Source organism: Melospiza melodia, chromosome 14, assembly GCF_035770615.1.
Source record: "Melospiza melodia melodia isolate bMelMel2 chromosome 14, bMelMel2.pri, whole genome shotgun sequence".
NCBI lineage: Eukaryota > Metazoa > Chordata > Aves > Passeriformes > Passerellidae > Melospiza > Melospiza melodia.
The window spans coordinates 13,671,867-13,699,431 of record NC_086207.1 but is presented as its reverse complement, the minus strand read 5'-3'; the positions used below and the strand labels follow the sequence as shown (position 1 = coordinate 13,699,431).

Sequence of the window (27,565 nt, the reverse complement as noted above, 5' to 3'; positions counted from 1 at the left end):
CACTGAGGGTAAATATCTGAGAGTTTGTGAGTCACTTTTGTCTCAAGAAAATAGCCTGTATTTCAAGACTGTATTTGGGATTTGTTCATGTGCAGGTATGTAATTTGGCTACTTACCTCTTTCAGAATCAAATACTCAAAAAAATTCGATCTTTATTTACAGAAATGCTCTTTCTAAGAGTTTCTGAAATACTGTTTTTCTGGGTTACTGATTTAATTAATTAACCAGTTACGTGGATTTAAAAAAAATACTAATTTCAGCTTTGTTTGCATTTATCTTCCTATCTGTATCATGTGCTTGGAGACTGGGACGTAAATCTGCCTTTTTATGGCAATGAGAAGCTTTGTAAATCTGTACTAATGAGGAAGAAAATGAACATTAATTAAAACTCCTGGTTTCAGGATGGGCTGAGGATCTGGAGTCCTGAAGCAGCCGCTGGATGGGTTACTTCATTACAGCCCAGAACCAGGAGCTGTGATCTGAATGCAATGAGGAGACAATTAAGTCGCTCACCAAGTGCAGAGCCAGAGAGACATTTAATTATCCACAGGAGCTAAGGCTCCAAAACCTGGAGTTTTCTGTAGATCTAAATATGCCAGGCAGTTTTTCTGTCAAATTAGTCTTCTGAAGAATGTCTTTAAGAAATGCAGTTGGGGCTGGGGGTGTTGAGGAGGTGGGAGAAGAAACCTGCTGTTCTGCTGAGCTCTGTGGTGTGGTGGCAAAGCTCTGGCAGGTCCCCTGGGCTGGGGAGGGGATCTCCATCGTGTGGGATGGGATCAGTGTCACTGACCTGGGCAGAAAGCCCATGAGGCTGTGGCCATTGCCAGTACATGTAGATCCTGTGATCCTTGAAATCCTTGGGAGGAGGTCTCCAGGGATGCACAGGAGCCCTGTTACCCTCAAAAGAGATGAGGAGTGGAACTCTAGACCCCAACTCCATGTGATCCACAAATGGACTCTTTGTGGCTTATCAGTGTAATTTGTGTCATAATTAGACAGGACATTCATTCTCAGTCTTCCATGTGATTTTTTTTTTTCTGTGTGGCTTTCACTTCTAAATAACTGCCTTGCCAACCTTAGCAGAGGTTTTGATTCTCTGAACTGCCATTTCCTTTTGATTAAGTGTTTTCTGCTCTAGTCTTTAATGCATATTAATGAGTGCCAAGCAGTGCTTGACTTGAGTAATTTGCAGCTGGGATCTAAAAGCCCTTGCAAGGAAGGCCTGGGGATGTCCCACTTTGGGAAATAGTGGGATATTGTAGGCTCTTTGCTACAATTTGGTGCATTTCAAAGGCAAACACTTTTTCTATTAATTTATATTTTCATTAGTCACAGGACACAATCCCACCTGCCATCATCAATATTCCTATATTCAGCTTAGTTTCAAGTTAAAAGTCCCAGAAGAGGAGAGGAAGAGGTAAGATCTTAGCAATTTTTCCAGAATTGGATTTCCTTTCCATGGACATGCACAATTCCATGCCTGGTTATGGATTGCACAGTGTGTATGTGGCTGCAGGGTGGTAGAGCAGGGTGATCACTGCTAATCCATAATGCCTGGAAGTACAATATTCCTGGGATGGGTGGTGAGCAGTATAGGATAGAAAAAAACTACAATAACAGGTACTTTTAAGCTCTTAGTTTGTGGAAGCACCTACTGTGATTCTCTTCAGAACTTTTGGGGAAACGGGCAATTGGAAGGCTTAAATCTGTTTTCACATCTTGTGGAGTAAATGTGCAGAAGATGATTGTGCAAGGATTTTCTGAAGCCCTTCCAGGTGAAGGGAAGGCACAGGTGTGTCAAACAATACAGCATTTCTATCTTAGGCATTCTCCAGGAAATTGCAGCAACCTGAAGGCTTTCTGTTGTCATCACAAACTTGGTGGTTGTCTGACAGTGGTCCTGGCATGATGGGCTGGCACAGGGCCGATGGAAGCTGTGGAAAAGAGCAGGACTGGTGGAGGGTGAAGGTGAAGGATGTGGGCAAGCCTCTGCTGACTTGTTTGCTGCCCTATTGCTTGCTTGGCTGTGCACAGCACTGGTGTTGAGTTGATGACTAAAAGCAATCTCCCTTTCGTGGTGGCTTTTTGAGGGTGTTCTGAGTAGTATCAGAAAAAATGCATTAGGCAATTAATCTTGAGCTTTCCATGTTCAAAGCATTTGACCAAAAAAAAACCCAAATCAGGCCGTGCAATTATCCTGCAAGACTGTTGTTATGCTGGTTCAGAGGTGGAGAAATGGAAGTAAAGAGGTTAAATGTCTTGCTCAAAGCAGTAAGGAAATGTGTGGTGGAGACTTTCAGGAGCCCCACATATTTCTTAATGAATCATTTATAGTTGTGGTTATATTATTAGGCAGATGACTTGAACTGTGGATTGCTGTAGGAACTCTGCCCTTCCATCTACATGAATTTTCTTCTTAAAGTTTGAAACAGATATTCTTATCTTTCTTACTTTATTTTATTTCATGACAATATGTTGGCTAAATGAAAGACTGTGTAGGACATGCAGCATATCTAAAAATATAAAAATTTTACACTTCAAACATACATTTTTTCCTAATAATTCCGATCAAAAATAATTGTTGAGTTTTTCTGCACTAAAAGAGAAATTTCAGTGTAGACCAAGATTGAAATGAAAAAAAGAACATTCAGCAATGCAGCCAGGAGTTGGTCTTTATTGGTACTTGGGGGCCCTTCCAATTCAGGAGATTCTATGATTCTGTGTTTGAAGGTGGGGATGTGCAGAGTGGTGTCATGTCCATCCAAGAAGCAGAGTGAGGAATGAGAGCACCTGATGTTGTCCTGCTCTTTGACAGCTTCCAGTGCCACATGAATTTCTCTGCGCAAAAAAGGGCCAATACCAGGCACAATGACCTGCAGGAAATGTCAGTGTTTAAGCACTGTTTTATGTCTTGGGATCCAGCATTCAAATACCTCTTTCTGTTCAGTCTTACAGCCTGTCCCAGGGTGTCACCTTAATCTTCTCAGAGAGGAGAATTCACTGTGACCAACAGTTTTCATTTCCAAAAGGCCATCATACCCTGGAAGCTAAAGTTCACCTATAAGAGCTGCTCCTCTGTCCAGTCAGTTCAACTACTGATTGCAGACGTTGTTGCTTTGTAAATTTTCTTAGAAGATCTAAATTCCTCCAAACTCCCATCAGTACTCCCTGCTGCACACAGTGTACAGCATCATTTCCTTCTGTATCCTGAATTATGGTCTGCATCCCAAGCTATGGTCTGGCATTAGCTGCTTAGTTAATATTAGGCTTAATGTATCCAAAAATACATAAGATCATGTGCACAACCATGGTGCTTTTTTCACTTGCAAAAACCAAAATGACATATTTTTCACATGACAGTCAAGCTCTCAGTGTATTTCTCTTGGGTGTAGTATGGCATCTGCATTGTATCCTGTGCTGTTGAACTTGCAAATGCTTTTTCCTTCTTGATGTTTAGTTGTGTGTTTATCATAAAAGGATTTCCAAATTTCTGGACATAATATTTAATATCCATAAGAACTCTGTGTGTTATGTAGCTAGAATAACATTAAAAGGAGAGCAACATCAAGTCTGAATTTTTCATGTATTCCCCTTTTCAGTAAAAGATCAGTTGCTCTCTCTTCGGGTTCAGCACTAATTTTCTTGGTTGTCTTGACTTCCTTGAGCTGCTGAGCTTGTCTCACCTTTTCTGTGTCTGATGTAGAATCTAAATTAGTTAAGAAGAAACAGGATTTTCAAATTCAGTTGTCTCTATACAGGCAGGATGGCATCAGCTTAAATTGCTTTGATAAAATTTTGCTTCTTTAATCCTTCCTCTCCAATCTGTTTTTGTATACATTATATATACGAATTCAGGGACTGGAAATCTTGCCTAATGTAAGTTAAGACATGACAAATGAACCTGACATTTTTCCAAGGAGGGAACCAGTGAACATACTGTATTTATAGCAGTAGGAATGTAGTTTGTTGCTTGTAGAAGAAAAATATGTGCTGTATGAGAACTTTGGTGCTGGAATATGATAAGTGTGTTTAGATGTGCTTGTTTCAAGTGAGGATACTGGGTTCAAAGGAGCCAAACTGGTTCTCCTGGAAGCTTGAGGTAAGGCTTCACTGAAAGGGGATTCAGGCTCCCAGAAGCTCAGACAGCAATATAGAGAGTGTCACAGTACAAATTATAGACTGCAGTGTCTCCAGGATTGTCTCTGGGCAGAGTGGGAAAGAATGTGATGAAGGAGCTTCTGGAGGCTGGATCTGGACCAATTTCATTCGTGTTAATAGTAAGACTGTCTGCAAGCTGCGAGTTCAGTAGCTGAAGTTCTCAAACACAGATGTGCAAACATGCAGAAAAAATTGATTCAAGCCAACCATCTCTGCAAGCAGCCTTTGGCTGCTGCGACCTCCTGCAGTTGGGCAGGACTGCAAGAGGAGAAAAACCCAGGTGATCCAGGTGCTCAAGTTGTTTCACCTGCATAAAGATGACAAAAAGTCCTTTCCTTTTTTAAAGTTTTCAGTCTTTATAAGGGTTTCCCCTGAACACAATGAGAATTGTTTGGATGATGCTCCTTTGGTGTGCTTTGTAGAAGTGCAAATTTCTATTTTCATACCAGGGTATCTGGTCCAGTCTGAATAAGTTGGGTTATTTTTTAACAATGCACTACTGACACTCAAACTAGTTGTAGCTAATTCTTGAAAGGTTATTTTGTTGGCTTTGTGTCACAGGGGAAATAATCACAAAGCTTAGCTGCCTGAAAGTAAGATGCAGTATTTTCTATCTTGCTTCTGGACAGAAAGGCTGACTCTACAACTTTTGACTGTTGAAGTGCACATCAGCTTATGGCACTGATCTGCTCCTTTATATAGCAGAAATAGTAAACACTGGAGTGGTCTGGGCCTGATGGATAGCTAAGGTCATAGTAACTTCCATTTTAGATGTTTTTTAATGGAGAGGGTGATTTCCCAGATAGATTCTTAGCCCTGTACTTGGCTCATGTGGCTCAAGGAGAAATCCTTTTGGTTCAGAATTGTACCTTTTGTCCTTTCTTGTCAAGCTGGGAAAACAATGCTTTGTTTTGCTCTAATAAAGAATTCACCTGGTTTCCTCTCTGCATCCTAATTGCTCTCTAGAGAGCACTAAAGTGTGCTTAAGCATATTGTAACTGTTTGCTGGCAGTGCCTGCTGTATGCGCAGTAATGCAAAGTGCTCCATCTCTGCCCTGTGCTGCAGGCTGGCATGATCCGCACGGACGAGGACGAGTTCTTCATCGAGCCTCTGGAGAGGGGAGCCCAGGAGGAGGAGGAGGAGGGAGGCAGAACACACGTGGTCTATCGCAGAGCAGCTGCCAGGAAGCAGCTTCCTGGTGAGGACGTGGATACCGTGTACAGAGGTAAGGCGCGCTCTGGGATGAGGTGCAGCTGAAGGCACGGAGCCAATGTCACCTGCTACCTGTGGCTTTTTTTGTCTTTCAAAGTGGAAATGTTCTCTCCTGTCACTCTTGCGCTGAGGTTGGGGCAGGACCAGGCGAGAGGCGGAATCATAGAAAAGGCAAAGAAGGTTTTATTCAAAAGAACCCCGCGATTTTTATAGAGTGGCACGATAGATTCTATTCTATTGGCTAACTAACAGAAACATCTTTCTCACGCACTGTCCTTGAGAGGAACAGAAAAATAAAGTAGAAAAACACCACCTGCAAATTAAGAGTCAACAAGTTATCACATCTTTCTAGCTCCCTAAAACTTCTCACAAGCTGCTGTGAGAAACGCTTGCCGTTTCTCTCTCTCTGTCCCACGGCATCCACACTCTCCCTCCAAGAAGGGAAAAGTAGGGAATGTGTTGAGCACTTCCTATGGGCTAAGCAAACATTGCAGCAGCCAAAACCATCTCTGGGATGGTGGCACTGTCTTTGCCTTGAGGAGATTCCTTGGCTCCAGTGATGGATGGCCAACATGAAGTTGTGTGTTCCCCCCAAGCCCTGGGCCAGAGCAGAGGAAGGGGATGGTGGGTGACATCAGTGCAGAGGTGGCTGTGGCTGCTGGGACAGGTGGCAGTGCTGGCTTTGCAAAGGTTGCATTGGACGGCTGCAAGCAGGACACTGAGGCTGGCATGGTACATGGGCTTTATTGACAGTGTCTTCACTGGGCTGCACTAGTCCCAAAAGGAAAATAAGGGTATCTCCAGTATGAACACAAACTTTCTGGATTTATTTGTGTGTTGCCAAGTGTGGAATATAATGTACTAAGTATGTGATAGACAGTGATGGACTAACAAGAATTAAATATAAACATCCATTCTGTGTAGTGCTTTCTGTTTCTCTGATAACTGCCTGGTTATTGCACCTTTTTTTCTGAATAAATAAGGGATGCAAATATGCTAAGAGGATGTTTTGACAGCTGATGTTAACACTGAAATTAACTGGGTCATTTGAGTGGAAACAACAAAATAGCTACATTTTTGTTCCAAATGTGTGTACCAAACTGCAGGGTTGTTTGTCACTCATACCCTAGTATTATCTTATTTCAGTATAGTGGGGTTTCAAGTATAGGAATGAAGAAACAGAAGGCCATAGGGATGAGGCACTGAAATTCGGGCCCCAGGAACAATATAAATTTCTCACTGTTCAGATTGGAACAAGGATTAAAAAGAAAGCAAGCAATATCATTCAACCAATTTTTTTTCCTCCACTTTGGAAATGACCTATGAATTCTGTGACTGACACAGAGCTTTGGTTAGTTGTTCTCTGTTGCCTTTGTACTCACTGTGGAGCAGATCTGGGTACTGCAGGAGTCTGAATACCACAATCCCCAGAAGGGCTGGATGGCAGGTATGGTGCAAGTTGCTCTATTAGTGAATGTTTATAAAATTATTGCATGTTGGAAAATACCAGCCGCTCGCTGTGTTTCCTCTTAAACAAAAGAGACTTGATGTTGTTCACACCTTATGGCAGTATTTTTGGTTTTGGATGGTAAATATTCCTCAGGAGTAGGAGTGTGGTACACAGAAAAGCACAAACTGTAGATCAGCTCAGTTACTGGCACCTGGTACCTGCTGGAGGAGGCTCTGGGATGCAGCAAAGCCACACGCCGTGTCTGATGCCACCAGACTCGGTGTCTGTCACCTCCCCTGTGCCGGGGCTGCAGTTTGCAAACTGTGGTAAAAAGGCACGAAGCAATCACAGCCACCAGCCAGCACTGTGGGATTGAAAAGCAAAAGGGAGTCTGGGCTGAGAAGTAGCAGTGACCTTGTCTGGTACAGCAGGTGTGGGGACAGGTAGGAATGGTTGTGATATTTCAAATTTTTAAACTGAGGAAAGAATGCTAAGGGCAATAATCTTCCCTTCTACACCATCACCTTTTGATTTGGAAACTTAGTTTTTGTTTTGGAAAAAAACCCCCACTGTTACCAAAAATCAGTAAAAATAAAAACTGTAGGGTAAAGGGGATTTTTTTCCATGAAATTGTCTTTGCCTTCAATAAAAAAATAGTGAACAACCACTTGAAAATGGTTTGTTCTCTACTTTTTTTTTTTTTTATTAAATCTGGCTTCCCACCTCTGATTGCTCTAGGCAAAAGGCATGGACAGGATGTACTTTCACAAATTGTAATTTTATTTTCCACTTGGTCTTTTTCCAGAATGTCTTGAGTTTTGGTTAACAAACACCAAAATATTTAGTGATTGGGCATTGATAAGCACACTCAGCTGTGTGTTTCCAGTGTTCCTAACTGATTGATGGGCTGAGTTAGGAAATACTTAGTAGGGCACTTTCAGCATGCTGTATCTATTAAAAAAAAAGGTTAACCAAGAGCACTCCCCTTCTTTCCAATATCCCTGGAGACAAGTGCATTGTTGCCAAATCCCATAAATTTACATGTGATGAATTGTAACACTTGGACTATTTTTAAAGGTCCAGCCTCCAGGAATCTTATGAATATGTGATGATTTTTTTTCCCTAGGTAAGCTTCTACTTCTTTTAACTGTTGATAAAAATGTGTAGTTTCTGGCTATGTAAATATTTTAAGGTAATGCGTGACAAACAAATTTTAAGTATTCCATAATTTTTAAAACAGCATCTTTTAAAATCCCATGATATGTTAATTTAATCCCATGATTTGGGAGGGGATTGTGAGTCATGATTTTTGAATGTTTTGGTTTGGATAGATAGATACAAATTCCTTATAAATATTCCTATCTTTGGCACTCTTTTCACAAGAAATAGGACAAGCTGTTCTCTCCTCAGCGAAACAGGAGGTGAAGGAATTGAAAACTCCATGAACTTGGAGCTGAGAGGATCAGCCACCATTTCAAGGTCTTGGGTGTGCAGCGGGCAGTGGCCACTCTGGGCCTCACAAGGCACAAGGGTTTGGGATTTTCTACTAAAAGCAGCTGTTTTGGAGGGTGGTTTGTTGAAGTAAATGCCCCCAGGCAATGTGCATCTCCCACAGCTGCCCTGGCAGAGAGCTCCAGCACGGGGCTGCAGGGCAATGACACAAAGGTCCCTGAGGCTGGGGGACAGCTGAACGCCCCAAAAGGCAGCCAGGAGTAAAGGAAGATCCATTGACTTCTTGGGAGTGAGGATTCAAAAAACCTAAAAACAAAAAATTTAAAATTGCATTTTCCACACAATGTAAATAAATCCTAAATTATGTGAACAGATGTGATGAGATGGACCTGACAGCAGGGGTTTTTCTAGCATTTTCCATGCACTGTTATCTATCTTCTATATTATAGTTAGAGAAAACCGAGATTCCATCTGTCTGAAAATTGTAAACAAGCAAACCCCACAACCTCCTAAGCCCTGCAGAGATCAAGGTGTGCATCTTGAGTTGTGAAGGCTCTGCTGACGTGCTGGGTTTTGAGAAGTGGAATGTGCTGGGAGAGGTCTGCCCTGCCCTGGTTCCAGACTGTGCCAGATTCGCTTCTGCATTTACGTAAAACGTTATCAGAAGATTGGGAAATGTAACTACTTGTTTTGGCAACCTGAATCATTTGTTTTGACTGGTGTGGGATTATCTGGGGTTTGGGAGAATCACAGAGTATGGGGTGTAATATTTCTGCCTGGTCTTCTTTCAAACAGTGCTATTTGTTAATGTACTGGAAAAATGTAAGCATCATATTTTAGGCAAGTAATAATCTTCAGCAGAGTAGTACTGTGAAAGTCTGTGTGAGCTCACTACAAATTAGGCTAATTGTTTCAGAAAGAGAAATATTTTCCTGTAGTGGCTGAAATATTGCAGGTGTGGTGAGAATAAATCCTATTTTCTCTGGCAACTGCTTTTAGTGCTTGCATACATAGAATAATTTATCTTCCTTTAGATAAAAATAAGCATCATGTTGAACATATTTTAATATTTCCAGTTGAATTCCTTCTTACAAACATGAGAAATGTTCCTTGATAGCAATAAAACTACCTACATAATAGAACTGGAATTAAAAAGATAAGCTAGAGTGGGTTGTTTTTTCTTGAAACTGCTGGGTTTTTGCTTAAATGTTCCTTGAATGTTAACTGAAAAAGTGCTAAGTATTTAATTAATGGCTATGGTGAGGCCTGGAAAGCTAGCTTGATTTTTGCCTCTAAAGGCAATCTGATTATTAGGTTTGTAAGATTTAATATCACATTTCTCCACCTAAATTACTGTGTCTGTTATGTTGATCAGCTGAAAGGAAATGATTATACTAAAACGTCCTTAAGGTTTGCCTTTTCTCTAAAAAATGTCGTTTAAGTACTGTGCTCTGAGTTTTATTGTATTGTATGATTGATGAGAAACAGAAACTCAGCTTTAGTGACAGTTTTATTTACTCTGCAGATGAAAGATGACCTTAGCCAGGAACAGTTTATTACTGATGAAGACAGTAAGGTAACTCCCCAAATGTGCTTAAACCAGAAAGGTTTTGTTTCTGTAAGTGCCAATTAAATCCCTTGGAATGGCCAAGCAGAGTCTGACACAAGTCCCATCACAAACAGCTCTGGGCTGACAGGGTGGGCAAACCCACAGCTCTGCTGGAGATTTGTGACCCCTTCCCATGGCAAAACCTGGGGTTGCTGGAGGTCAGAGCTGCAGAGGAGTTGTGCCTTGGTGCCGAATGATGTGATCATTTATTGTGACCCTCTGATATTCCTCCTGGGGCAAACCCCACGATTTTTTTATTACCTTTTTGGTAAATTTTTCAATTATTTAGTTTTATTTTTACATTGAGGTAAAATCACCCCCCTGGCTGTAAGCACATGCCAGTCAGATAATATACAGAAATAATTTACTGCTTCTAGTCAATAGTGGTAGCCAGTTTCTTTCTGACAGACTCAAACTTCATCAGAGCAGAGCTGGTCCTCAGTCCTCTCACTGGCATCTCCTGGCCTTCCTCTCTTTGACATTTAGGAGCCCTAAATGTTAGGGGCCAGTCAGCAGGGGAGAAATCCATGTAAAATTAAGCCGAAACAACTCCACTCGGGAAGCTTTTTGAAAAGATGAAAGTCAAAAATATGATAAAGTTGTAACAAAGTTGCCAGAGCTTTGCAGGTTTTGGAGATGATATTTCAGAGGAAGACTCCTCCATCATAGTCCATCAAACTGTCAATGCCATTGATTTACTAATGTATTTAAATTACTCTTTAGAAACCAACGTGCATCTGGTGTATATTTTTCTGGATTGCCTGAAATGGCTCAGACTGGCTGCTGGCTGGCCTGCTGCCATTCTAATTTACACAAACTTTCCTGGTTACCTTTGCAGGGGAACAGTTTCTTCAGGAAACTGAAGTTTCTCCAAATCCAATCAATATTTCCTCTCAGCTTGCACTCTTGCTGATTAATTACTGCTCCCTTATTTTGCAGTCAGTAAGACTCTGATGACAATATTTTTTGTCTCCTTCCTACATCATCTGTGCATGATAAATACATCTGTCTTTCTCTCCTGTCTTGGGTTTTCTCTGAATTCCACATTGCAGATTCATGGGGATTTCTGGGAAGAGGAAGATTGAGATTTCAGTGGCAAAACAGCTTTTGATTCAGAAGCAAGGTTAAGCACTCATGGGAAAAACAAATCCCCAGGGAAAATGATCTTAGGCCATGGGATGTCACCCTTCCCAGCCATCTGCATTACAGCTGATTAGGCAGTTCTTTGCTAGGAAAATGAGATCTTTGCTAGGAAAATGAGAATTTTGGGGAAAAATCTAAAGGTTTATACTTTTACAGTTGTGCAGTAAATCATGTGGGATGAGCAGGTGAAGGCTAATGAACAATGCTCTTAAATGTACTGGATGGGAAATGCCAGGAATAGCCTATTTTTCTCCAGAGTTGATGGAGTTTTCTGCTGTGGACTTCCTCAGTGGGTGGCCTTAGCTGGGCCACAGAATGGTGTCACATAAAAAGTCAAACCTCCCAGTGCTTCTGTGGTTGTCAGTTTCATTCTGCCTGGAAATAAAATTATTATGAAATGAATTGAATTGATTTTTTCTCAATATCAGTAATTTTGATCAGTTTTTCGATGGGGATGTGCTCATGTAGCTCCTGATGCGTGGTGTGCAATATGCATATCAGGACCAGGCAAAGCTGTGTGGGCTACCTTTGCAGTGTGCTTTTTTTGAATTTTGGAGTGCTTTGGGAAGTATATTCCATCTTCAAAGGATTTTTTCTTTTAATTAAACATCTCCTTTTTCCAGGTGCTCTAAATCACTTCCAGAATTATTGAATGTTCATGAAATAGTTTCTCATTATTATTTCTTCATGATATCAAATCTGTAGTTGTTGCAGCACCATTTTGTTTCACCAGGAACACAAATCCTCTGGTACAGAGGTAAAAATTGTTGGGGTGGCCTGGAGCTGGAGCAGAGCTGCCACCTGGCCCAGCTCCACTCCAGGTTCCTGGCACTGAGCTGTCATCTCCCTCTCCCACACACCCCACCAAGCTGTAATAAACTGTTGCTAAACTATTATTTTCTTCCTGGAATACAGGAACATAACAATAGCATGTGAAGAAGCTCAGTTTCTGTATTTGTCCCTGCCTTTCTCATTAGGCAGCTTGGGATCTGTGTAGACTTTGAGGAAACACTTCAGTGCAGGCTCAGCTTTGAGCAGGTACTTAAATCAAATTGATTTCAGTGGGATTCAGGTACATACCTTTAGGCTAAATGGATTTTTTATTCTGAATGGGTTTCTGTTGTGGTTATGAGGCAAGTTATAGGAGCAAGTTACTTCCATTCAGATATGCATTGATTAAGGGTGAATGACTTAATTATTTGTACTTGTTTAAATATCACTGATTTGCCTGTATTGGCAGCTAATATAAAAATAAAATTAATTTAATTCTTAACTGATGAGTTCATTTTAGCTCCTCTGCTAAATTCAAGCTCTGTAAGGCTCTCCAAAATGATTGCTGTGAACAGCTTATAGCTGGAGTTGAATATTACCAAATGTTGCTAAATATAAAAAAATGATACTAAAGCTGATATTGGCCTATAAAACAAGTTTCCAGTTCTCATACGAATACTCCTGTAAAATTTTTGTGATCAGCTCTGATGAAAATATTGAGAAAGCACTCATTTTATTTTTCACATCCTTGTATCAGCTAATCCTTCTATCCTTCTTTCACATCCTAAATTCAGCTTTGGGGGAGTGTGAAACAGAGGTTGATTAATCACTTGTTGGTGTTTAGATTTAGTCAACACTTGCTTATAAAGACAAAACACTTTCAGCAGGTTTCAGTAAAGTTCATTTTTGTGAACTTCCTTCTAATATCCATTGATCTCACAATCCTTAATGGATTTAGCCTTTCAGTCTCCCGGGAGGAAAGAGAGATCAAAATATTTGCCTTGTGGACGAGGGTGACATAAACCTTGTTTTCACTGCAAGCTGACCCCGTGTCTTGCTGGCAGGAGCCCTGTGGAAGGGCAGAGTTCACTGGAGCAGCAGTTGGGAAGTCAGACTCTGCCTGCAGGAGCCCAGCCAGAGCTCTCATGTGTGAGGGTGTGCAGCCGCCCACAGGCGTGTGGGGAGGTTTGCCTTATGAAAATGCATGTGCACGCCCACAAGGTTTTTGCAATTTCACATTTACTGGTGTGTTTTTCTGTGAAGTGTCATCCTGTTGTGGTTTGTTTATTTACAAGCTGTGTTCGTGTTGTCCAACCTGCTGAGAAAAACAGAGGATGGCGAGGATCCAGCGGGTCCTGCCAGGCTCAAAGAGGGAGAAACTTGTTCACAGAAAGACCTTAATATTCTGTCCTGACAAACTGAAAGTGTTCTGCAACCCGTATCTCTGTTTAGGAAATGGATTCTGACGGTGAGAATTCGAAAATATGGGTAGCATGTAGTGTTTGCTGTTTTGTACCATGGGATTCAAACTCTGTGTTTGATAACAATACACAAAATAGCATCTGGTAGGCACCACTAAAATAAGCTCTATGTAGAAAATGCCGATAAGTGTTTTCAGTTTAAAATGCTTTCTGACAAAAAGTGTGACATAAATTTCATCTGCTGTCCATGATTATGATGATGATGATGCAGTGGTTTGATGAGGCTGAAAGACATCATCAAGTGAAAGTGATGGGCAAGCCCAGAGCTTCAAGAGAGATGCATATCCTTCAAATATCTACATTTCTATCATTTCTCACAACAGGAGAGCCACATGTGAGGCCTTGAGAAGTGGTCCAAGGATTAAAAATGTATTCCAGCTGGTTCTGACTATTCTCAGCTCTGTGAGATGTGCTCCTCAAGGGCTGGCCAGAGCAGCAGTGCTGTGTGTTGCTGTTATCTTGGTGCTTGCAGAAGGGGCACTGGAAGGGTCTCTGCATTTATGGTGGTGTGAGCCCAGCTGGAGAATGAGAAAGAAATGGCTTGGTCTTACTCTGCACTGATTTTCATGGCTGCCACCAAACACTTCCATTCACCCCTGTGTTGCTCATGAACTCAATGCTGGTTTAAAGGAGAACCTTTCAGTGCCCAGAGCTGGTCCTTCAGCCTGACATCATTGGGCACCTCCAAAGCAAAAGCCACTGCCTGAGCTAAAGGGCTGTTTGTTTAGCTGACTCTGTATATGCTGAGTTCTGCATTATATAATGTATTTAAACACTGCATTATGCACTGTTCCCTCTAAAAGCTGCTCTCCCCCCTGCCCTAGAGCCAGAGCCAGGACTCCTGCTTGTCCTGCCTCCCCCTTGCAGCCACAGGTCCTGTTGGGTCAGAGAGACCCAGCAGTGCTGGGGGAGCTGGGCAGGGCAGGCCCTGCTGCTGGGGGACTGCAGGACACAGAGCACTCCTGCCCTTTGTGGCCAGGCTGAGGGGAGGATGCAGACCCTGCCCCTGGTGTGTGCCAGTGCAGGGATGAGCAGGGAAGCTCATGCTTCTTGGATGTTTATGCTTTAGCCAAGCATGTGTTACACCCTGCAGGAGGTGGGCACTGCACCTGTGGTAACCCTGTGGTTGGTATGAAGGAGGTGCCCGGTCTGCCCAGCCTTGGTTTAGAGCTAAAGCCTGTGTTGGGTAATAGCTTTCCATAACCATTTTGTGACTCTTCCTTATTTTTTTTGGTGCTTTTTGTGTTTTGAGTTCTCTAAGCAGTACTTGGGGCTGCTTGGACTTTTTAGGTAAAAATAACTTTCATTTGAAGAACAAGCAACAGCAGTGTTAACTTTTCTTTCAGCTAGTGCAAGGTTCTTTTCCCCTGTGCTTTCCTGAAATTCTAAAAGGCAAGAATGTCTTAGCCCAGGAGGAAAACAGCAAAGTTTTTGATTACAGCTGCTTTGGATCTGCAGTTTGGTAACAGTAGTGAATGAATTTCTTCTTGAAAATTTGTGCTTTTCCATTGAGCAGAAACACTGTTTCAAAACAGTGCGTAAGTGGGATAAAGCAGTAACAGAAACTGTTACTGCAAACTATGAGTGCAAACTCTGCTTTTTTCTAAATGATTGTGTTACAAATGATTCATAATTATTTTCCTAAATACTTTATCCCAAACTGTGTAGATCATAAAGTCCCACATACATGTTTGCTGGTAATAGTTTGAATTTAAATGTCTTTGCTCATTTGAATATAAACCTTGGGAGTAGTTTTACTTAACATTTGCATATTAGATTACAAATGGTCTGTCAGCAATACTGGCTTGGACCATGATGAATTTTCAAGCCAAACAATGGCTATTTGTTAATATAGAGATGTTCTCTTGATCCCTGCAACACTGCCTGCACACACCTGCATCCTGATACTCCATTACTGAAACTTTACTATTGCAGTGAGAGCAAAGGCATGATCTGGTGATGGATTTAAAGCAGTGTAACACCCTGCTAATGACAGTCCCCTCTCTCACTGGCCACAGCCTCTTGCCAGCTGTTGCTACCTGAGCCTCGTTGCTGGAAGGGATGCAGCCACCAGCTGGAAGCTGTTGGGGGCTCCAACAGAGCCAAGGCAAGCAATTTAATCACTGCATTGCTTTCCTCAATACCCATGGAGACCCTGTGCTCCACTGGCTGCATTTCTGCAAAGAGACCCTCAGAGAGTGGCACCTGGTTCTGGTGTCCACTCGTCCCATTCCCGTGCAAAAGGTGAAGTCTCCTGCAGACCAACAGGTTCTTAATGCTCTGTGTGATATTGTTGCTCAGCTCATGGAACTGCAATGCTTGTTAATGGGTTAAATACTGTGTATTTCATTTGTCAGCAGGTTCTTTGATTAAAAGCCTGAGATGCATCTTTGCTGTTCCTTTTATCTCTGAGTTTTTGAGAAGTCTCTTCCTTGTTCCAGCTCTGTGTGTGTGCTTGGACCATCTGGCACGGCTCGGCTGGCCGTCAACGTGTGCTGCTTTCAAGGGGAAAAATTATTAATCACAATCTGGATGCTGAGGGGGTTAGGGGAGGGGTTTCATTTCCACTTCAGAGCTGGCAGTTCCACAGGTAGGCAGCTCTTCAGGGGAGGTTTCTCAGCAGCCTTTTGCAGCGTTGCCCGGTGGGTGTGTGAGGAAGGGTGCCCAGAAATCCCTCAGAGCCGGGGAGGAGCTGGGAGCCACAGCCCTGGTGGCTCAGCCCCACAGTCCCTCACTGCTGCCCTGCTGCAGGAGACTCACGGTGCTCAGCATCCCCTTCTGTAGCACTGCTGGGCTCCAGACAGTTGTCCTTGGATCCAAATTCGTTTCCCTAGGCTCTGCTCCATTTTGCAGAGTTTGGTCAATACAGACTGTTAATTTTAAGAGACATGGGTTGTTTTTTTTTTTTTTCCTGGTAACACTAATATTTTAGCATTGCTTCAACAATCATAGCTTTGTAAACATTGCAGTGATTATTTACAGAACATTTGAGGAAGGCTTCTTTTACCCAGAGAGAGAGTTGCACATAAGACATGCTCAGTCTAAGAGTAACCTGAAAAGACAAGCCTAATGGTGGTTTCCATGAACTGCCACCTGTAGGAATTTTTTAAACTTGTAATCTCATCAGGTGTCTGTGCACTTTGTGACCATGTCTATTTGCTTGTCAAGGAGATCTATTTTCCTGTGGTACCTGTGGAGGCATACTGCAGTTGTTGAAGGTGTTTGCAGATAGTGAATGGTGAGAGACACTAAAAAATGTTTTGTGCCTGAAGCAGCTGCGTTCAAAATGCCCATCCCTGCACCTCCTTCAAAAACCACCTTGCATGCTTGACAGGAAATTTTACCTTGCTGCTGCAGGGCTTTTTTATAACTTTTAAAGAAATAGAAACCATTTTTTCTTTTTTCTGTCTCTCTCTCCCTTTTTTTTTTTTTTTTTTCTTTTGTGAAGTATTTTAGGAATAAATGACTGCTCTGGTTTTCAGTGATGCAGGTTTTTGAATGGTCTTTGGATGTGAGAAGTCATGACATTTTGGAAACGCTGTTCATCCACAGACCAGCAAACCCAGGTCACTTTGTGGGAAAGCATCTGCTGTGAGTGGCAGCAACAGTATCTAAACAGTGACATGAGAAGCTGCCCTTGCCTGACTATTAAAATATATGAAATTAGCAAGCCCTGACAATTACCTCTTGTGAGCTGTGTTTTGTTGCTGCTGAGTGGGCAGCAATTCTGTTTGTCTAATTGAGCTTTGCTAGATCATAGTGTTCAGAGTTCATTCATCATACTGGGTTTCTTTCTTTCTAGGGTTTTCCATTTTTAGAGAGACCCTGTTATATATAGTAATGAACACATTGCAGTCGTGCATGCCTTTTTCCCTGTGGAGCAGGGCAGAAGTTTGGATCTCATTTTACAGAGCTCTCGTTTACATTTTATTCACAATGAAACTGGGGATGCCAAACCCTAGATATTTGGGGCTTGTATCTATTTGTTATGTGGCTTTTAAAGCAGATTCTTTCTTCAATACATAAAAAAATATATTTCTTGAGGTTGAGGAATCAGACCTTTCAGGGGCCTGAGCTTAAAATATTATGTTGTCCAAAGCCATAGATTAAATCTCTGCTTGAGTCCTTGTTCACAGACTTGCTGGCTGTCCTTTTTGCCAGTTCAATGTAGCCTTTTCCCAGTCCCTCTTAAGAAATTGTTGACTAAAGAGCAGACTGAAATTTATACATGTTAACTTCATATTCTACTCACAAGCTGAAGTATTTTTTGCTGTGTTTTTCTTTAAGCAGAGCCCCTGGAGGCTTGTTAAACTATGAAATGGTTACAAAAAAGCAGCCCAAAGTCTCCAGGTAAGGGTATTAAATGTCCTAGGAAGCCCAAAAAAGCTGCTCCAACTTCAATGGAGTAAAATATATGAAAAGGGGAAAATCCGATTTTGAGTCACTGTAAGATGACTTGAATAAAATAACTAAATTTCTAGGTATTTTTCTAGGATATCCCAATTAAATGTGTGCAGAGAAATGGATGGTATTGACATTTCCATGGCAACCCATTGTAGCATTTCAGATATTAACCTGCAGGTCATATATTACTGAAGCAGAATATTTTTGGAAGACTGGCAAAATCTACCATGCCTGCAAAATGTGCAGGCAACAGCATAGCAACAAAATGCAGACAAGAAAACACAGGCTTTGGAATAAAATCTGTGCTTGAAAGTTATGTGGAAGTTTTGTTTAAGACTCCACTGGTGGTGAGTAACATCACATTCCAGCCCCAAGGGATCAATTGCTGCCATTTTTTGGCTGTGGGTCTGGTTTGTATTTGTGGCTTGGTGTGGAATAGAGGTGGGATGATTGCCAAAACATTGTAGCAACTCCTATTATCCTTTAATTCCAGGTGCTAACAGACTTTGGGGAGCCTGAGGTGGCCCTTGGTGCTTCTGTTCCACTGGTCATTGGTGACGGTGGTGGGATATGGGTGGGAAGGGCACATGGCCAGGATTAGTTAAGCCCTAGACCTCTGAGGAGGTGTTTACTGCTCCATAATGATGGATTGCCCACTGTTCCACATGGGATCCTCTTACCAGAAGTCCTGAGAAGAATTAGATGTTCTTTTGTGCTGCTGAAACCCTGGAGAAAAGCGCTGGCAAAGGGCAGAGCGTTCCTTGCAAGGAAACTGGTGTGTCTCTGGTGTCTGGAGATTTGCAGCAGATCAGATTGATGGCACTGGTAGGATTTACAGACCTTGTGGGTCTCAGGTCAGACAGCTGGAAAGCCTGATTGTCTCTGAAGTGACGGCAGAGGCATTTCCAAGAACCTTTGGAGGAAAGAATCCCCTTTGCTAGGAAGCCACATTGCTTCCTTAAGATTATTTCAGGTTTTTAAAGTTTTTTAAAGGAAAATTTGGACTGTTTGCAATGTGAGATGGAACTCTACTCCCACCAATAAATTACAGTGTGTCCTTCAAAATCCCCGTAGGCAAGGCGTGCTATGTGATAGCTAATTCTCACAGACCCTATGAGAATGTATTTCTGGGAACTGCCTTTGTAATAATAAATTACTGGTTGGCAAGTGGATAGGGTTCAGCCAAGCCATGCACTTGATCCTGTTCACACTGATTTTAATGGAAAAGTTCCCAGTGAGTTTATTGGGGGCAGACCCAGTACAAGGCTGTGGGAAACTGCCTGTCTGAATTTGCCTGAACTGCAAAGTGTCTTTGCTGCTGTTTAGATTAATTTTGTACCTTCTGGTTTCATGATTTACTTTGAGATTTTGTAACTTGAAGCTATGTTGAGAACTGAGCATCTAAAACATGACCTGTATATTGCTAATGATTGAGTGTATATATGGACATGATGGAATGGATCCAGGCATTCCTAATGAAGTTACACTGCACAGGTGCTTGCTCTCTAACATTCCTTTTATCCCTGTTGAGAGACAGCAACATCTTTCATTGTTCATGAAAAATTATCAGAGCCCCTTTGAAAATATATTTATTTTCCCCTGGTTTCCCACTGTGCAGCTTGCAGAGGTTGTGTGCTTTGTGCTGCTTCCCAGTTGCAGCAGATGTGCCTTCACCATTTAGGACACAGACAAAGACCTGTGACTATGTCATACACATTCATCTCATTTGTTCAGAATTCAGGCAGGATTTTCCTGCCTTTAACATCTCAGCCATCAGGAGATGGGCTTTTTCCTCCCCACTTATGCTTTGTCAAAACCCTCCCTTATATCAAGCAACGCATCATTAGTTTCAGCCAGTTCAGCCAATTTGTCATTAATGAACCAGATAAGAAGCTTCCAGATCAAAAGTGACCAGGTTATTTGTCATGGGATTTCAGTGCTGCTCCTGTTTGTTTTAATGAGCACTTTCTTCTCTCACCTGGTCAGGTGCTCCTTCCTCCAGCCTTTGTTAGATGCATTCAGAGGTGGGGTCTAATTTTGTTAAACTCTGTCAGTGACAATTGCACTTCCATTCCTCCTTGTGGTTTCCAATTAAATAATTTTCTGAATTTTCTTTGTACAGCTCTCTCTTTAGATATGCACTTCACTGTGCTCATTCTCATGATTCCATTCATACTTTGTTTTTAATCCAATTTCCAGGAAATTCGTCATGCCTTCTTTTCCTATAGTACTTTCCAAAAATAACTCCTTTTTGTGCATGTGGAAGTATCTTTTCATCCCTCTACTGCAATTTTCTGACAACTGCTCAACTGATTTCAATAATTGATTGAATTTACATTGGGCTGTGCTTCTGTATGTTTCTTCAATTAATCAAAATTATTTCAGCTCTACAGTGTAACAGCAAGAAGTCTAAAATTTTGACTCATCAACTCTGTTGTTACTGGTCTTTCCTCTTTCTTTCCTGTTCTTCCTTATCCAGGTGAGCCACTTTTTTTTTTTTCTTTATTTTTTTAACCACAATTGGTCCAATTTAGGTCTCCAGGTGATGTCTTGGTGATTCCTATGTTTCCCAGATGTCCCAGTGTCTTTCAGGCTTCTCATTTACATTTTTCCACAGAACCCATCATGCCCTCTCAGTATTTTGACCACTTTATGCCAAGATGTCATGTTGCATGAGGCCTTTTACTGTCTCACTTTTTTGTTCTCCCAATTTACAGTGAAATTGTTGGAAGAATTTGATACAGTGTTAGCATTTAGAAGAATTTCTCATTCATGGGCAAATTTGGCTTGAAACACAAAACCTTGCTCCCAAAATCCCAAAATATTCATTAAATCCAAGAAGAGCACATATTCTGATATATTAAAAAGGATGGAAACACATTTCCTGGGCACTAACACCAAAAACATCCTGCACTATTGGTCTCTCCACATTCTTCCAGAAGTCATTGTCATGTGCAAATACCCTTCTCACTTCCTTCATGATAAAGGTAAATAGTTCAAGTTTTTAAAAACAAGCTTAAAGTTGTTCAGATACCCAGGAGAAATCACTGTCTTCAGCCTTTATAGAAAGGATCTCAAGAAGATAATTTTATTGGTTTCAGGATCTGAAGGGAGAATCAATAAGGCTCCTACAGACTTTGAAGTTCCTGGTCTGACCCCTGCATTCCCATTAACTGCTCCCCTCTTGTTTCGCCCTCTCACAGTCATCTTAATGACAGTGTAAACCCTTGGACTTCATTTCATTCCACGTTTGGCTCTTGAAAAACACCCACAAAGTGCTTAACAGGATGTTTCAGAAACACTGCCAAGAGCTTGGGGTGAATTTCCTTCCCTTGGAAGTGCTGACCTCAGGCTGGAAGAGGAGGCTGCTGTGGAAATCCAGCTGGAATCTGCTCTCCCTTTGCAGAGGGGTCTAAAGACACTCCACAGCTGCAGGTGCTTCCTTTGCTCCAGGCTCTTGCCCTTTGCAAGGAGGAATCTCCTGTGCTCAGAGCGTGGCGTGTGGTGCCCTGGGGCTCTGTTGGCAGGCTGGGTGAGGAGAGCAGCACAGCTCCCCTGATCCCTGGGGAAGAGCAGCTCTGGTGCATGCCCTGTGCAGTGCTTCCCTGCCAGCACCAGGCTGGGTGGGATGGCACGGAGAGGAGTGAGGAAGCAAGGCAGGAGTGCCATTTAGTGTCTGCTTGTACAGAGAACTGTATGCTTGCAATATGTTTTACCTTCTGCCGGCAGCTCTGGTGTGAAAAGCAGCATAGCTTAATTAGGCAGTGTCAAGATACTCAAATCTTCCAATCTGCCTTCCAATCTGAAGTGTTGTTCTTTGCTGATTTAGCTGTATCTTGCAAGAAGTCTATATGCTTATGGCTAAATGATTGAGTTGCATGAAAAATTTCAGTGTCACCTGATTTTTTTGATGGATTTTTTAATAGGACTTGGACAAATCTGTCAGGCTCTGTGGATCATCATTCTGTCAGGATTTTCCAAAAAGGGATCTGTGTGTGCTTTGACCATAGTGGATCTGCAGTATCCAAGTTGTGTGGGATTTAATATGCAAGACTGGGACTCGGTGTGCTGCATGTCCTGCAGCACAGGTCCACCTACATGTTGTAATCCCAGTGCATACCAGTTACATCCTGCTTGCTGCACGTGCTCAGGAGATTTCAGAGCATGCTCTTAACATGTGAGACAATGCTGAAAAATGTCCCCAGTTTACTGGGTATGTGTGTGGCTCACTTGTTCCAGTACCTTGCAGCTGTACCAGATTTATTTGGCTTCTAGAGCTAATTACCTTATGGCCAGTGCTTTTCCTTCAGGAGTGGTTCAAAACACCACTAGCTTGGTCAGGCATCTGGACATTTAGAAAAGTGAGGCCAACAGTGTTCTCTAGGTCTACCTGGGTGAAATTTCTGGAAGATAAAGAGCAGAAGCAGGAGAAAGCCTGGATGAACAAAATAAAGTCAAAACCTTGGTCTCAAGCATGTACTGTTCCCAAGGGCTTTGTTAGCATTGTGCTTGATAAGAATCAAGTTTCAGTGGGTTTTGGATTGTGTTGTTGAACAAGATGAAGCGTTCTTTGCTAAACTTAGAATGAAGAAGACAAAAGGAAGTTGTTATTGGGTAAAGAATTTTTTTCTTACTAGAACCATCTTTCCCTGAAATATGAAAGATCCTTTCCAAATGCAAAAGTTATGCAAACATGTCTGAATATAGAAGTGAAACTGGAAAGCAGTGGGTTTCTTCTGCCAGTTTTGCAGGAGGCCACCCACAAAGGTATATCTTATTTTTTTCTCTTTCTGGTTTTGTTTTTTTCCCTTCTGGAAAAATACAGAAAAATTTTGGCCAAAATCAGAGCCTATTTTGATTTTATAGCCTTCCTTATCAAAGCAGGATTGAAATGTAGCTTGAATTTTCCAAGTAGTGTCTAATTCATGAAGGAAAAAAAAATTAAAAATAAAGTTACAGATTTGGTGCAAATGGTGTATCACCAACGCTCTAAGTTCTTGCTTAGACAAATTCATACATATTAACCTTTGTCTACATGAAATGGAGACTGTTTGCTGTAAGCCATTTGCCTTGTTATTATTTGGTGCTGACTGTATTTTTGTTCTTGCTATGAGTGTTTGATAATGGTTTCCTGTATTAAAATCAAAGCCCTGTTTTGACTTGATATTTCCAATCTGTTTCTTAACTGCAGTATTCTCAAATTTTACTTGTCTTTAAGAGGCTGTTACTTTTTATTCGGCATATCCAGTCCCTCTGGCCAAGCGGGCAGGAAATGTAGTTAATTTCTGTGTAGCCCACAAGATTCCCTGTGGAGGGACACTCTGCAGCGCTCACAGCCCACCCTGATCTCCTCACATCTGTCTCTCCCCGCGCCGCCCTGCCTTCCATTGATGGATGATTTCTCGGCGCAAGCAAAGCCCCAGAAATGCAGTTAGAATGTGAGTTGTTTATTGTTCATTTAGCTTCAGAAGCCAGATATTCCAGATCCCTGCAGTCACTTGTGCAGCAGCGTCAGTATCCTCTGTCTGCTACGGAAATGATCTCCTTGGTCCTTTGGTGCCTGAGCCCCCGTCCCACCACTCCCTCCTGTGCATTGTTCAAACTCATTTAGCAGAATTCCAGAGGAAGAAATTCAACAATTTGCACTTGGAGCCTACATTGTAGTCTAAATGATCTCACTGCTTAAAAATGTTTTCTTGGGTCTAAGTTTAATAATTTTTCACAATCTATCCTTTGTAGCTAACCCTCCCCCACTTTCTTCTTAAAAAAAATTCCTTCTCTTCCATGTGCCAGTGTTTTGTAGACATATAAGCTGTTATCAGGTTGTCTCAGCCATCTTTCAATCAAGATGTACTTTTTAGTTCCTGTAGATCATTATGTTTTTTCTTCATCTTTATGTAAATACAGAAATCGTACTAATGTAACCTCCTGTAGTTAAAATGATGCAACCTCGCTGGTGTTGTTGTGTAACCTAGTTCTGGGGGAAGACAAACTCTGCTTGGGATAAGGCACCTTTATCCCAGTACCCCCACTGGTGCTGGTACTGATGATTATCACTCAGAAGGTAAGTGATCTATGACAATAAACCAGAAGGATGCCTTAAAATGCACAAAGATTTCCACACCCTTAAAACAAGAAAAATATAGCAATGGGTAGGCAGCTTGGCAGCAGAGTCCTCAGCTGAGTAAAAGTGTGTCCTTGAGCAGAGTTCATGTTCTGCTGTGGTTTGGTGGTGTTGGATGGAGGAATGACTCTTATTCATACATTTGTATTCCCAAATAAGTCTCAGTGATTAAAACATCCTGACTGAGCGGAGTTGTTTTTTATGGATTCAAAACTGGGACAAAATAATGTTCAAGTGTGGAGGCCGCTGTTAATCCTGCAGTGCTGTTTTGACACTGGGTGTAGTTGTTTTCTGTAAAGGATGCTTTTCCAGAAGTGTTGTGGCTGTGTGGTGTTGGAATGCCATCACATCCTGACTTTGAATTAGAAAAAGGTTTCAGAGTTAATCAAATGTAATGACTACCAAAACCTTAATAATGCCAGTGTTGGATTCCTAGGACTTGTTGTATGGAGGCTTTTTAACAGTTGGAGTCATTAACTTCTTTCAATTACACTGGTGATGGTCCCGAACTCTTCAAGGACATTGAGTTTATTGAGATTGCCCTAAATATCCACCAGCACAACTGAGAGTTGACTCTAGTCCCACCCTTTTCTTTTCTATGTGCTAGATCATCACAAAAAATGGGGAGAATGTGGTTCTCTGCAAAGAGAAAAGTAGCTCATTGAATGTCTGTGCCGTGGTCTATACTAACTAAAACAGGAACTGGTGCCATAAAATTCCTACCCAATATAGCCAACCTACTTCTTTAAATGGTTTGCTCATCAGTTCATTGCAGTCTTTGATTTATTAAATTGTGATTTATTACATCATAAATGTCAATAACCTTCAAAGGATAGGTATTATCTAAAAAATGTTTTATCCAAAATAATAAATCCTTTCTTGTTCCTAGAAATGGCATAGTAAAAATCTGTGTTCAATGTTAATAATGCATTAAGCTTTAGATGTTTAAATGAGAATCTTGTGGTTATCTGTAAGTCAGGTATCTGTAACAGAGCCATGTAAGTGCCTTTGTTGCAGTGACACTGAGAACCAGACATGTCTGCATAGAGTACAGCCTCCATCCCTCTGAGAGTACTTCCCAGTAGAAATATATTTTGTTTTTATCAATAATAAGGAAGATGCATATTCAGTAGCTCTCTTAGTGCCACATCTGCATTTCCTCCTCTTTAAACATTTGCACCAAGAAGGTTTCGCCCAAGGGCAGGGCAGGCTGGCCAGGACAGGCCCAGTGGCACCGACTTGGGCAGCTGCCATCCATGTAATCCTGGAGAAATCTACCTAAATCCTCCAAATCAGAATTTCATGCTCCCTGTATGAGGCTGGGTGTGAAATTTTAATTTGCGCTTGTCAGTCTGAAGTAAGGGGAAAAGGGAAAGCAAAAAATAAAAGGCATATGATAAATTTCACACTTTCCCCCGAACAAAGCAGCGCGGTTCTTTCCTGCGAGCGCCTCAATGAATCTCCGTGTGGGCAGCTGGAAGCTGGCGGTTTATCTGGAGACATGGCAGAGTTGTAAGCAGAGTGGGTAGTGTCAGCTATCGCCGAGTTTACATGGTGCTTCCTATTATTGAACTCGGATTTAGTTTTGCTAAAAATCTGCCAAGCCTCCCTGGTTTGGGCTGAAGGTTTTTGTGTCAGGTGTCTGCCAGGGCTGAGGCCTGGGCCAGCCTGGCTTTTGGCACTGCTGCTCAGGCCATGCTTGATGAACAGGCTAAAAAAGGCTCTCCACAGAGAAGCTACTTTGGGCTTTGTTTTCTGTTTGCTCTCCAGGGTTTCCCTTCAACCCTGCTCTGATGACTGAACTTTCTCCAGGGTTTTTCTCTGATGCTCTAAGTAGATGTTTCACAGCCACTAATGAATCTGTTTTTATAGCCCTCCACAGGAAGAGAGTGTTTTTTCTGCATCTTGCTGAAGAGAGAACCAAGTAACCAGTGGTTGGAGCTGGAACTCCCCTTGTGTTCTGACTGGCCGATTTGAGGCACCTTTTTTTTGAGTGCTTTAAACAGAACACACTGAGCAACTGTAATGCCCAGCTGCAGATTGTAAAACTTGAGTATTTTGAAAATCCAAGGCCGATGTTTCAAGCCAGATGGCTACAGCACTTACTTAGTGGTACCTGCACAGGAAAATCTTTGTGATGCGTGCTATAGAGGGGAGTTTGCTTCTCCAGCACATCTCTTTTTATCCCTTCCTTAGACACTCCCCAACATGCCTCTCATTTTTTGCAGCATGTGATCAAAGATATTCCATGGAAAACTATTTGCTGTCCTCTTCTGAATCATGTCTATGGTGGTTATTTCTTGCAATAACCATGCATAGACATGATTCAGGAGAGGTCAAGGGTTCAATGGAAATAAAAGTATGTGAAGATCTAAAATTTGCATCATAATACATAAAGCTGGGGTTCAGGGTTAGGGTCACATGAGCATTATTAAAGCATTTTCAGTAAGCAACCTTTGTAGCTGAGAAAACCTTTGACACTGATGCCTTAGAAATGCTATTTAAACATGGGATTTCTATTTTTCGGTATTAGAGAGCTGAAAGGATCATCTGTAAATTTTGTTTCCCATCGCTATAATTCATTGTGTTTTCTGATGGATTGCTGGGCAGTGATTGATTCCTGAGGTACTTCCAGTGGGAGTTCATCCACAGCTCAGTGAAATCATTGGTCTTCTCTAGCACCAGACTGCTGGAGAAAGCCTAAATAATCTCTAGTTATGCTATGGATAAGTGGTATTGCAAATGTCATATTATAAATGTCTGGGCTTCTTTGACTGATTTTCCTCATTTCAAAAAATGTTGCTCTTCAAAATGTAATATCAAAGGATGTGCATTAAAATATTTAGTCACAGAGTTTTTCTTTTGCCCTCATAATTTTCTAGAAATCTGGGTGACAATCACTGCTTTCCTCTGGAAAAGGATTTGGAGCATTTTGTTGGTGTCTTTTTCTGAATCACTGTCAGGAGATGCCTTTTTATGTTTGTTGACTGTTTAGAGAATCTCAGGTGAGGAGATTCCTGAACAGCCAGCTGCATCAGAGGCTCCAGCTGGGCACGATGACTCAGCCCATGGATAGTGACCTAGTTTGAGTTGTCTGCAGGGGAAGGTGTGTGAGAGATTCAGGGTGTTGTGAGGATAACAACAGCCATGAGCTGGGTGTGTCAGGGAAATTCCACTGCATCTGTGCAGTGTTTTTATAGGACAGACCTCTGGTACAGCAGGTTCCAGGATGGAAAGGAGCTCATGAGAGGCTAAGCTTTCCTAAACTGTACACAGCTGACTTGACCTTCCTACTGGATGTACTGAGTGGATGGTTCTTAAGGGTGTGCAACAAATACACAAACATGAAAATATAAAAAAGATTTCTCACTGGGGTGGGTGCATGGGGTTTGTGCAGGATTTCAACTCAAAGGCCAATTTCCTGGAGCTACTGAGCAAAGGCTGTGGATGTAGCAAAAAGACAGAGAAGTCAAGCAGAAATTATTACTCTCCTGAGAGGAATAAGGGCAAACCACCCCATCTTATTTACTGAGTTAAAAAGTTTCAGTTTCTTAATTCCCAGAGATAATATTGAGGAATTCTTAGAGCTTATATGGGCAAGAAGGTACCTTTCCAAATGTTCCTTGTATTTACCTGTAAAGACGCCAGTGGTAGAAGGATGTTTGGCAGGATGGGAGGGCAGTAGAGCTATGCTTCATGTGGATATGGGAAAACAAAATTTAATAAATAACACTTTTTGTTCATTGCTAGAAATTCTATT

General features: G+C 41.8%; 1 protein-coding gene across 1 annotated transcript in view; it reads left to right on the top strand.

Annotated features, from left to right (window-relative positions):
• Positions 1–27,565, top strand: part of ADAMTS2 (ADAM metallopeptidase with thrombospondin type 1 motif 2) — a 174,419-nt gene that overhangs the window by 56,900 nt on the left and 89,954 nt on the right. Inside the window, exon 3 of the mRNA XM_063168778.1 lies at positions 5,225–5,384. Within this exon, the coding sequence (XP_063024848.1) occupies positions 5,225–5,384 (160 nt within the window). The remainder of the gene's footprint in view (positions 1–5,224; positions 5,385–27,565) is intronic.